General features: G+C 40.9%; 3 protein-coding genes across 3 annotated transcripts in view; all 3 read right to left on the minus strand.

The window, feature by feature from the left end:
- Positions 1-12,462, minus strand: part of LOC148669375 (antigen WC1.1-like) — a 590,051-nt gene that overhangs the window by 552,275 nt on the left and 25,314 nt on the right. The window lies entirely within an intron of this gene.
- LOC148669398 (uncharacterized) overlaps positions 1-12,462 on the minus strand; it is a 469,383-nt gene that overhangs the window by 398,663 nt on the left and 58,258 nt on the right. The gene's annotated exons all lie outside the window — the stretch shown is intronic.
- On the minus strand, positions 6,480-12,301 carry LOC148669536 (uncharacterized). The gene is made up of 2 exons (XM_088632453.1): positions 11,716-12,301; positions 6,480-9,040 (listed from the first exon to the last, which is right to left on the minus strand). Exons 1-2 carry the CDS (start codon positions 12,086-12,088, stop codon positions 7,545-7,547), a joined length of 1,869 nt encoding a protein of 622 aa, XP_088488579.1. The 5' UTR covers positions 12,089-12,301; the 3' UTR covers positions 6,480-7,544.

A 12,462-nucleotide genomic window follows, 5' to 3' on the forward strand; every position in this document is an offset into this window, starting at 1 on the left:
CGCCTGAGATGAAAACTGTAAACGGTAAACGTCACTTTGAGCACTTGGTCTTTTATAGTACAAATCATCACATGCTGCTCAACATGGTCGTGTCTTCAAGATCATTGAGATCCAGAAAGCAATACCTGCTATCCCTTCAATAGCTCAGATGGTAGAGCGGAGGACTGCAGTAGAAATGGGGGAATCCTTAGGTCGTTGGTTTGACTCCGGCTCGAAGGAAGGTGCTTTTTGTGTACTTCAATCAAAGAGTTAAAATAGCCAATCTTTTTCACACAGACTTTGATCAAAAGCTCAATAAACGACGAAGCAGAGGCTCTTGTTCCGAATTCAGCTCATGTCTGATTGTCTTGTTTTGGCCAAGATCTGATCTTTGAATTCAGGGACTATTCTGTCTATGATATTTCACCTTAGAAATATCGCAAGACTACGCCCTATGCTATCATTAACTGTGGCTGAAAAGCTAATCAACATATTTGTATTCTCTCGAATTGACTACTGCAATGCTCTGCTCCCTGGGGTATCTAAATCTACTCTGAACAAGCTGCAGTATGTCCAAAATTCAGCAGCCAGAATCCTGACCAAGTCTAGTGCAAGTGTTCACAATACTCCTATCCTGGAGTCCTTGCACTGGCTTCCGGTCAAATTCCGCGTAGACTTTAAAATCCTCATGCTCACCTACAAGGCTTTACATGGCCTGGCACCTCAATACCTGTCTGAACTTTTATCGCCCTACTCCCCACCTCGCAACCTCCGCTCTTCAAATTCTGCCCTCCTTACTGTCCCCCAAGCCCGTCTACATTGTATGGGCGACAGGGCCTTCTCCTGCTATGCCCCCAAGCTCTGGAACTCTTTGCCCAAGGATATTAGAGAGTCACCTTCTCTAAACTCCTTCAAATCCAGACTCAAAGCCCTCCTTTTCAGAAAAGCCTTTACTTAACTGGTTCCATTCTTCACCCCTCTGCTCTTCTTAATACCATCTTCCACGGTCTCCTCTATTGTTATTGTTGTATTGTTGTAATCATAATTGTGTCCTGTCTTGTGAAATTTTCTTATTTATTGTTGTAGTCTTCTTATTTATTGTTATTGTCATCCTGTAAAGCGCTTTGAGAAGCCACCTTTAAAGGCGCTATATAAAATAAAGTTTATTATTATTATTATTATATTACTTTGTATAGTAATTCAAAAGTAGATACAAATGTCACATTTTTATTGTATATAAAGGTGTTCTCTGTTTTCAAAGGATAGGTACTTAATTGGCTTTATGATTTGGTTTTGATTTTGTATCGTTGTATTATTAAGTTTGTGCTTTTTGTGTTTTTAACGTATTGTGAACTTATTTTATAAACAAATGCTTACAAAGGCAAACAAGGCACACATCTGTTTATAGCAGCAGTGAATTGTACATTTTTTTAAGTACAAGCTACTGTTCAATTTTGGGAAAATAACAGGTTCGATATGAAGTGGCAAAAATATAAAAGGGGAAAATACCCCAGGCTGCGTGTAAAGGCCTCGTTGTGACTGTTGTTTTCTTGTTAAATATGGCGTATTGTGCACGAAATGTTACAGAAACACAATCTGATATTTTAATAATTTGATAAGTTTGGGGCTCCAGATCCAAATATTAAGTTCTGATTTTTTCTAAGGTGATATCTTCCCTTCCTCTAGTAGAAATCACACGATGTGAGCAGTTGTTTTTGTTCTTTTGTTCACGTTGGAATCCAAAGATCCTTAGACGCATAGTCTGACAGTAAACAAACCAGAATGGATTCTGTTGGGAGCTAGATTGAGCTCATTATCACTCCCACTGACCCTCACGTACATCTGGAGTTGCTGGAGTCGCACCACACAGCCACTCCTCGGGTGCCCCCGATGGCCGGGTGAGCCGGCTGCCGCCCTCGCTGGGGAGGGAACAGGACGCTCTTGACGTAGGCGGGTAAGGGCCGGCTGCCGGCTTCGGGGTACATCTTCTCCTTGTTGAAGTAGGGCGAGTGCGCGTCTCTGGACACGGGAAGGCAGCGGTGGTCGGGAGCCGAGGACTGCGAGTTGTTCTCGCTTGCAGACAGGTCTTCGGAGGGCGCATCTGCCAGGCTCAAGTCCTCCGACTGGGCTGCGTCTTCGAGAGCCGGGAAGTTGGCCTGGAGCGCTAATTCCCGAGAGTCCCAGCCAGCCGGCCCGGCAGAGATCAGTGCGGGCACAGCACAAAGAAAATGAGCGCATCGCCAAATTGACGTCCCGGCAAACTGCTACAGGAGTAAGACAAGTAAACCACCAAACTGTGTTGAAGCAAGAGAGCATAAAGTATGAACGCGGTGACTAGGTTTTTACACTGGCAGGACCTGCTACCATAAACCTGGTCACACTACCGCTCAATCAACACAATCAATTACACACAGAGACCCGGATTGTTCTCAGCGTCTAATTAGAACCTGCTTCCAGTATGAGGCAGGACTCCGTGAAGCCGCCTGAACACCGTGTGTATCTGACCTCAGTGGAGGAGTTCCACGCAATTTAGACAGAATAAAATCACCCACACAAGTAGATTTGGCTCAGATTAATTTATTGTTCGTTTCTAATTTCCGAGGACAGTGTGTTAAACTCGCTGTCAGATAGAGTACGGAAAATGTGACACATCCGTCCACACTTTCCTTTATCGAGGGGGCTGTTCTATCAACATGTAACGCAATTAAAATAATTTTACTATTTTTCATTTTTGCATGTCATATTAAAATGTGTAATACAAGCATTTCTTTGCTTCCCAGTAAAGAAATACTGATCAGCTTTTGACATGATCTGATAATAATTTGTCTGATTTTTCAGATTGCTTTTGCTTCGCAGCACTGAGAACCTATGGAAGCCCGTTTCCACCAGGGAGTAAAAAAAAAAAACTATGGTATCTCAGAATTGCGACTTAGAAACTTAGAATTCCGAATTTATATCTCGTAATTGCGACTTAAACACTCAGAATTCTGACTTTATATCTCACATTTGCGACTTCGAAATAGCCCATATTTCATTGTCTGTTCTTTTGTTATTGTAATGAATTCAGGTTCTAGGGTTTGTGCCCTCGCCGCTTCTGTATCTTATTTCATATTCTGTGTCCGTTTTTGTATTTTTGGTGTTTAAATATTTTTTTTAAAAGCCGCTATTCCATCCGGGTACTATGGAAGCCTCACGGCAGAAATGGGATTCCATAACAATTAGTGTAATTAATTTGATTTTTATCAAGTCTTCAGGCCTATAGATCCTATGATCGTTGTGTTTCTTTCTTTTTTTTCAGCATTGAATAAACCTATTACTTGTTCCTTTGCAACATACAATTTGTACGATCTGGTTGCAGTGTGGTGATGGCACCGCCCTCCCCTGCGCATAACAGGGATGCTGGCCGTCGGGGCTAAAGAAAGTGTTCTTAAGCTCAGCTGGCAAGACCTGGGTTCGAGGCAATGCAGTGAGGCACAAACTAGGGTGGGAGTGGTGAGGGCACAAGCCCTTAGAACCCGAATCCGTTACAATAACGAAAGGACAGACAATGAAATATGGGCTATTTCGAAATCGCGAATGTGAGATATAAAGTCAAAATTACGAGATATAAAGTCGCAATTCTGAGTTTTTAATTTGCAATTCTGAGATATAAAGTTGGAATTCTGAGTTACTAAGTCGGAATCCTGAGATACCATAGTGCATCTTTTTTTACTCCCTGGCGGAAACGGGCATCCATACATTTCAATTAGTCTGATCAGTGTAGGACAAGTTAATGTAGAATTATTACTTTGTCTCTTGTTCGTATATAAATGAATGTCTCTGACAACTTAATGTTAGTTTTAAATTTAGTTTTAGTTTTATGATGTAGGTCAAACGTTGACATATGCACGAGTATAGGAAATGTCTCCCTCCTGATTCAGCTCATGCTCCATAGGAGAGAAGTGATTCCTCCTGCTTCTCGTACAACTCTATCAGAACAGAAGCCCGTGTCACCCAGCTCTGATTCAAGAGCGACTCATATCTTTAGCCCCTTTTTTTATTCCTGATCCTAATTTTCTTTAGTTATGATCAATATTGAACTTTTTCTAAATTAAACGACAAAATCAAACATGCAGGCAGACTTTTTCAAAAGTATTAGGAGTTGACAGGGTGCCCCTTTGGAATAGTTGTCAGAAAATGTGAGAAAAGGAAAGTTACGTAAGCTCTCACACACAGCATTAGAGATTGGAATCTGATTGTAAAAAAAAAAACAAAAAACTACCCGTCTCCCCAGCATTTATCGGTGCTGTTGTTTTTATTTTACATATTGTTAGCATTTTAATGAATTGTTAAAAGATTGATACACAAATCGCTAAATACGAAACATAAAAAACCCAACTGTAAGCAATTGACCATTCATATTCCTGAATTTTAAATCCCTGTGTTTATCTGTGTCCAAGTGCCTGGTGCAGCTATTTTGAAAGAAGAGTCTATGATTTATTGTGGAAGCGTATTGTTGCCACCAAGGAGTTTCTAATTAAGAGTTCTCTTAATTAAGAAATACCAAATTATCTCCTAATTACGAGATAGAAATGATATCATATGTGTGTATGAACAACCTGTTACATTTGCAATGGCAGTACCTACAGGCTATCGATAGGTTTGCTGTCACTGTGGGTTTAGTGTTCCTGACACTGCGCATGCTGAGAAATACACACAGACTGACTTTCTTCTCGGAATGAAAAGGTTACCGTTTGTACCTCATGTAAACACAGTTTTAACCATTAGCACACTCATATATATCCTGAATAAAGAACTAATGTGCCCTGGAATCCATTGTACCACTTCAAACTGAATGTCCGATATTTAGAGTCTCAAAACTACATAACTCAGGATTTTTTTCCTTGATGGCAGCATTGGCTTCCGTAATTTAGATACTCAAACACGGAAAGACATTTGCTTTTAGGTAATGTTCAGATGGACCTTGATTATCGATTTGTGGTAGATACCAATAAAATGTAAATTGGTCAAGGATGAAGGGGAGCTTTCTTTCACTCAGAAAATACACCTTGCCCAAGGTCAAGCTCCAACCCACGACCCTGAGATTTTTTTATCTGGACTAGATACCATCTCCAGATTTATCAGTGCTGCCAGCGGAGCTGCCAGCACACTTACAAGTACCCTTGTGAAGCAGTCAGTGAATATGAGTCTGGTGTTAGCGTACAGGGCCAACTCCTCACTTAACACTCAGTTCAGCAGTCACTGGTGATTAACCTGCTAGCACAACTGGTCTATACTTATATTGTTAATAATATAATCTTAATAATATTATTAACCTTAGCTTCCTTAGGGGTGCCTGTCTGGACTCAGAGGGAATCTTGCTGGCACAATATCGTCGCTTAGCTCACCTTGTTCCGTTTAGGGACTTTGCTTCGCCCCAGGGGGAAAGCTCCCTGGTTTAGAGACCCCCTCAGAGGAACCACGTCTTGTCTTGGTTTCAAAACCAAGTTCAGAGGAATTGTCTTGTCTCTGTTAAGGGATTTTTACCCTGAATCTCAGAGGCGTGTCCTTACTCTTTTCCCTATTAATGATTCTTTATATTCTCTGTATGTTTCCGGTCCTTCCTTTTCGGTAACCTAATTGTGTGGTAACATAAAAAATATACTCACCCTGTGTGCTGTCTGGGAATTACCGAAGACTTGGAGAATCCTGTCGACTATGCCAACTGTTGTGGGAAATTCTTCATCAGAGGAGCAGGACACGGTCTTGTGCAGATTCAGTTTTATTGAGCTCAATAAGTCTGACAATGCGTGCTGGGTCTGCCCCACAGAACAGACAAACCGCAAGGGTTTCCCAGTTCTTATATACAGTCAGAAGAAAGTTTGTTTCACCACCTGAGTGCTTGTCCTGTTCTTTGATATGTAATTACTTCTTGTCCTACTCTGTCTTGCTCTAGGTTCTGTCCTTTGATATGCAGCAGACATTGGTCTGGTTTATCCTGTTTGTGGGTGTTGTTCCTGTTTTTTATTATGTAGCATTAAGCCACTGGGGCTGCTAAAGCAGGTCAGCTTTATGGCATCTTAGTTTAACTTTTGTTTGAGGCTAGATTAACAGACACCATCAACACCTCTCACAGTGTGCTTAAGTGGTGATACTGTGATGCTGGATAAGTGAGATATATACACATGTCCCACTTCAGTTACAATGGACTTCACGGGGCTCCTAGGAAGATTCAAAGCTTTGCCAATCTTTTTATAACCTTCTCCAGCTTTTCTCCTCCTAACAACTTTATCTCAAAGCTCCACAGGCAGCTCCTTTGTCCTCATGACAGCAGGACTGATCTGATCTGCTGTTTTAGTTGTGAGACCTCACAGTCAGTGATATTTATTAATTTATCGAGCAAGTGAACACCGGTGAACTTGAAAGGATCACAGGTGTACCTTGTTAACATAATTTAGTGACCTCTCAAGATAATTGACCCAAATTAGGTTGTTAAAACAAAGGGAATGAATACTTATCAATTAAGTAATTTTCCATTTTTATTTAATAGATGACTTCAGAACTATAAATATTTAATTTCATTTTAACATTATAAACAATGGGGCATGAATACTTTCTGAAGGCACTGTATATATTGCTTGTCTTGTTAAAACAATAGTTGCATTGAAAAAAATGACTATTATAGAATTATTGCTAATTCATACGATATCTTGTTCTTTATTATTTACCCTTTATTGTATAAATATTTCTTGTATTTGATATATATCCTCTCTGGGGAAAATACACTTTAGATTGTGCAACAAAGACTTTGAGCTTTTGTTTGTAGAATTTAATCAGATGTGTGACTTTTTTTCCTTAAGAGTGACAGTTAAGGATCTTAATCTGTTTTATACACATTCTGTGTATAACATGGTAAGTTAAAAGCTGTAACACAATTACAAGCTTATCCAATGAGAACAGTCTTAATTGGAAAATTAAACAGGACTAAAATTAACATTCCAAGACTATAAGGAATTCAATTCAATTGACAATGAAATTTATTCAATTTAGACCTCATTCATTTTAAAATTGAATAAAACTAAAAACATTTTATTATACACATAAATTAAACTCTGTGACAAGAGCTATTTCTATTTTAGTCAACCGTAAATAATAGTATAGTCATAATTTAATTGACCAGATGAACTCAAAAGTGGGTGAGTACAAAGTGACTGTGACTAATAGATATTTTAGTAAAGTAAAGGTTTGTTCCATGCTGAAAAGAGAAGAAAATAAATGTTTCGGCTGTGGAGCCTTCTTCGGATGTCACATGCCTACTTGCACTGAAAGACATTTTAGTTTACTTGACTGATAACTGACCTGGTGACTAGATTGGTGTTTTTAAGTCACCCGACTGGAAAAAAAACCCACTCTTAACTGCAGCAGAATGGTCTCTCTCCTGTGTGAATGCGCTGGTGCATTTTTAAGTCATGTGATTGAATAAAACTCTTCCCACACTGACTGCACCTGAATGGTTACTCTCCTATGTGAATGTGCTGGTGAGATTGCAAGTGGCTTATCTGACTAAAACTCTTCCCTCGCTGACTTCAGCTGAATGGTCTCTCTCCTGTGTGAATGCGCTGGTGGGTTTTTAAGTGACCTGACCGAATAAAACTCTTCCCACACTGACTGCAGCTGAATGGTCTCTCTCCTGTGTGAATGCGCTGGTGGGCTATTAAGCTACTTGACCGACTAAAACTCTTCCCACACTGACTGCAGCTGAATGGTCTCTCTCCTGTGTGAATGCGCTGGTGGGTTTTTAAGTCACCTGACCGACTAAAACTCTTCCCACACTGACTGCAGCTGAATGGTCTCTCTCCTGTGTGAATGCGCTGGTGGGCTATTAAGCTACTTGACCGACTAAAACTCTTCCCACACTGACTGCAGCTGAAAGGTCTCTCTCCTGTGTGAATGCGCTGATGTCGTTTTAAGTTGTGCAAGTGACTAAAACTCTTCACACACTGACTGCAGCTGAACGGTCTCTCTCCCGTGTGAATGCGCTGGTGGTTTATTAAGTTACGTGACCGACTAAAACTCTTCCCACACTGACTGCAGCTGAAAGGTCTCTCTCCTGTGTGAAGGTGCTGGTAGGGTTTTGAAATGCTAGACTGACAGAAACACTGCTCCTCCCTGTGCCATAATGGCAGTTTGTCCACTCCATCTGAGCAAGGCCTTGAGTGATTCTTCCTCATCCTTTGATCGTGCTGTGGTCTCTTATTCTGAAAATGCTCCATGGAATGATCTTGCTCTGTGTGCTGAAACTGAGATTTGTTTTCTCCACCTTGTCCCTCAGTGTGCTGCTCAGCAGTGTGAATCATCTGGGGCTCCTTCTCCAGCTCTCTGAGACTAAAACCATCCAGTTCATTCAGTTGTTCCTCTCTTTGCCGAAGAACAGACATACTCTCCAGTTCATTAAAACTTTCAACAATTTTCTCAGTAACCAGATCATTAAACCTGTGTGTAAAGTCATCAGATACTAAGGGATCATATGGTTGTTTGAGACTCTGCAATGACAGTCTCTCCACTTGAACAGAACAAGGCCTAATTATCATCAAGCCCTGTAGGAGCTGCTGTTGCTCCTCCCTGTACTGAATCTTCTCAGTGTGCTGTGACTCAGTATTGTTCTCTTCACCAGGTACATCAGTCTGCTGCTCTGCAGGGTCAATCAACTGGGGATCCATGTCCTGCTCTGTAAGATTAAACTCACCCAGTTCTTCTTTGTGCTTTTGTACAGAGAAACAGCCTAGTTCATTACAAACTTGCGTAATATTGTTCGAGTCCAGATTATTCATCTTCTCTGTAAAATCATCACATACTAAGAGTCCAGGTGTCCCACTCTCAGACTCCATCTTCATCATGGGCACAGAGTCCAGAACCTCAACAATCTGTCTGCTCTCTGTGTGCTGCTCACTGAGAGTCTTTTTCCCTTCTGGAGCAACGAGCTCTGTCTCCTGCATCAGACTGGAGCCCCACTCCTCCGCACTATGCTTCTGTTCAAGAGGAGCCCTTTCCCCAGCCTCAGAGAGAGCACTGGCCTCTGAGCCTGTAAACACAGAACAAGATAAAATCTTTATAATAATAATAAAAAACGTTATTTTATATAGCACCTTTAAAGGTGGCTTCTCAAAGCATTTTACAGAATGCCAACAACAAAAAATACACAAAATAAGCACGATGAGAACACACAGTTAGAGGAGACAGTAGATGGTGGTACTAAATACAGTAGGAGCAGAGGGGTAAAGAACAGTTCAATGAAGGGTCTTCTAAAGAAGAAGGTTTTGAATCTGGATTTGAAGGAGTTTAGAGAAGGTGACTCTCTGATATCCTTGGGGAGAGAGTTCCAGGAGAAGGCCATGTCACCCATTGATTATAGACGGACTGGGGGACAGATAGGAGAACACAATTAGAAGAGTGAAGGTTGTGACGTGGGGAGTAGGGTGATAAACCAGACAGGTACTGAGGTGCCAAGCCATGGAGAGCCTTATAGGTGAGCAGGAGGATTGTTAAGTCGACATGCAACTTGACAGGAAGCCAGTGCAAGGACTCCAGGATAGGAATAATGTGAACACTTCTTCTAGACCTGGTCAGGATTCTGGCTGCCGAATTATGGACATACTGGAGTTTGTTCAATTTGGATTTAGAATCCCCAGAGAGTACAGCATTACAGTAGTCAATTCAAGATTAGACAACACTTTTCAGCCACAGTTAGTGATAACATAGGGCGTAGTGGAGCAATATTTTTGCTGCACATATGGGTCAAATGTCAAATAGCATCCCTAAGTTTTTCAATATAGACTGAAGCTCAAGTATAAGATTATCTACAGATAGAGTTACAGCATTGGTTTTACAAAGTTGATGGGTGGTGCCAATAAGCATGACTTCAGTCTTGTCACAGTTAAGATGAAGGACATTTTGAGTCATCCAAGATTTTATATGGGAGATGCAACTAAATAGAATAGAGACAGACACATCAGCGTCAGGTTTGGTATGGATGTATATTTGAGTATCATCAGCAAAGTAGTGATAGCTGAGGCCATGTGATCTAAAAAGCTTTAAACTACACACATGCGTACTAGTACACTGACAATCAATTTGGGTTGTTTAAACATAGCGGAATAAGGGGGTGTTCTGATTTAGCTTTGTCAAAACCCTAACTACCATGTAAAAAGTAAGTCTACTGTAATAATATCACAATCACGTTACATTTACTTTAACAGTGCACTGAGAGAGAGAGGGGTTAATACAGACACATTGACTGGACACTACAGTACATTAACACTGCACTGAGAGAGAAAGGGGTTAATACAGACACACTGAATAACTGGACACTACAGTGCATTAACATTATACTGAGAGAGAGGGGTTAATACAGACACTGACTGGACACTACAGCACATTAACAATGCACTGAGAGAGAGAGGTAAATACAGACAATGATTGGACATAACAGTACATTAACACTGCACTGACAGAGAGGTGTTAATAGATACATACTGACTGGACACTGCAGCATATTAGCACTGCACTGCACTGAAAGGGGTTTATACAGACATGCTACAGTACATTAACACTACACTGAGACAGAGGCATTTATACAGACCGTACATTAACAGTGCTCAGAGAGAGGGGGGTAAATGCAGACAGACTGACTGGACACTACAGTACATTAACATTGTACTGAGAGAGATAGAGGGATAAATACAAACACACTGACTGGACACTACAGTACATTAACACTGCATTGAGAAAGAGAGGAATTAATACAGACACACTGACCACACATTACAGAAGTTTAAAACTGCACAGAGAGAGGCAGGTTAATACATACATACAGACTTAACACTACAATGCATTAACACTGCACTGAGAGAGGGGTGAACACAGACACATTGACTGGACACTACAGCATATAAACACTGCAATGAGAGAGAGGGGTGAATACAGACACACTGACTGGAAACTACAGCACATAAACACTGCACTAAGTGAGAGGTTAATACAGACACTTTCTGGACACTACAGTACATTAACACTTCACTGAGAGAGAGGGGTTAATACTGACACTGACTGGACACTACAGTAAATTAACTGCACTGAGAGATAGAGGGGTTGATTCACACACACTTACTGCACAGTACATAAACAATGCACTTAGAGAGAGAGAGAGGTTAATACAGACACACCGGATTAATATTCCAGAGGAGTTAATACAGACACAGACCCTGGAGGACGGTAATATCTAAACCAATCAAAATAATTTTTATTTACAAAATCATTAGTTTAAATAAAAACAATCTAGTCCGATACAACGTGAATACAATATTTATAAATGGTGTTTCCTAATGACGTTGGATTACAAATTGATTCAGTGGAACAATTGTTGAATGTGAACGAGGTGTTTTCAGCACCGTAACCGGACAAAACAGTTCAGTTTCCAATAAAGAATCCCGTTGCTACATCACACAAGTCTTTCCCACGTCACTCTGCATCTCTCCACTATACTCTCACCTCTTTCGGAAAGTTTATTTGATGACAGTTTGATACTTTGTTACTTTGTTAGATACTTTGTTAGAATGCGCACTGATAATGAGAATGAGAATGAGAATGTTCACTATTGTGAGATGTTTTCTTTAAAATAAAGTTTGTTATTTAAAAAATCTCACCAGTGAGTCAGTTATATACACTGGTTTTTAACACATACAAGTTCACCACACTGACCTGACAACATTTCTTCTTTTATTTCTGCAGTGACTTCACAGAGAAGCGTGTGTCCAACACGATCTGTCTGTCCCTGATCTCCTCTTGCTCCCGAATCCTTCTCCCACAGCTGAAATCTCCACTTCAGGCTCTCGTTTTCCTTCTTCAGCTGCGCCATTTCACTCCCGACACTGTCCTCCACACACTGTGTGATTTTAAATACGGCCCGTCTCACCAGAATCTGGGAGACGCTGCGGAGTTTGTCTTGAAACTCGTCCTCAGAGTCAGAAATCCTGTTTCGGAAAACTTCTGAAACTTCATACACGATCGATTTGAGCAAAACCTGCATGAAAGAGTCAAGCTGGATTTGCAGATTTAACAAGCACTCCGCCATCCTTCTTCAGAGTAGGTCAGAAACAAAGGCTCACTTCCGAAGTTTAAACAGAATAGCTTCTTTATTTTTATTCTTCACAGATCCTGTTCTGTTCAAGCATAGACACAGCCGACGAGACGTTACATATTCAGAACCTGAAGTCTTTAAAAAATAATAATGAATAATGATAAGAAAAAGATTCAGTCACCCACACGTGTGTGAAATACACGCAGTGTCGCGCAGTATGATGACGTCATTCTTTAACGCGGATGCGGCTTCAAGACAACCGAGAAGCGGAGCTGAGAAAGAGGAGTTTCTGCAGCCGGATATAAACTTCACTGCACCTCCTAGCGCCACCTAGTCAAGAGGAGTGAATCACCTGCGACCTTCGCCGT

Source organism: Lepisosteus platostomus, chromosome 5 (assembly GCF_059453375.1).
Source record: "Lepisosteus platostomus isolate fLepPlt1 chromosome 5, fLepPlt1.hap1, whole genome shotgun sequence".
NCBI lineage: Eukaryota > Metazoa > Chordata > Actinopteri > Semionotiformes > Lepisosteidae > Lepisosteus > Lepisosteus platostomus.

What these genes read in the sequence shown, in the direction of transcription:
- LOC148669536 (XM_088632453.1), bottom strand. Translation starts at nt 12,088, where the DNA reads ATGGCGGAGTGCTTGTTAAATCTGCAAATCCAGCTTGACTCTTTCATG. An exon ending in AAAAGAAGAAATGTTGTCAG is followed by an intron (nt 9,041 to 11,715) that starts GTCAGTGTGGTG and finishes CTGTGTTTACAG; the next exon opens with GCTCAGAGGCCAGTGCTCTC.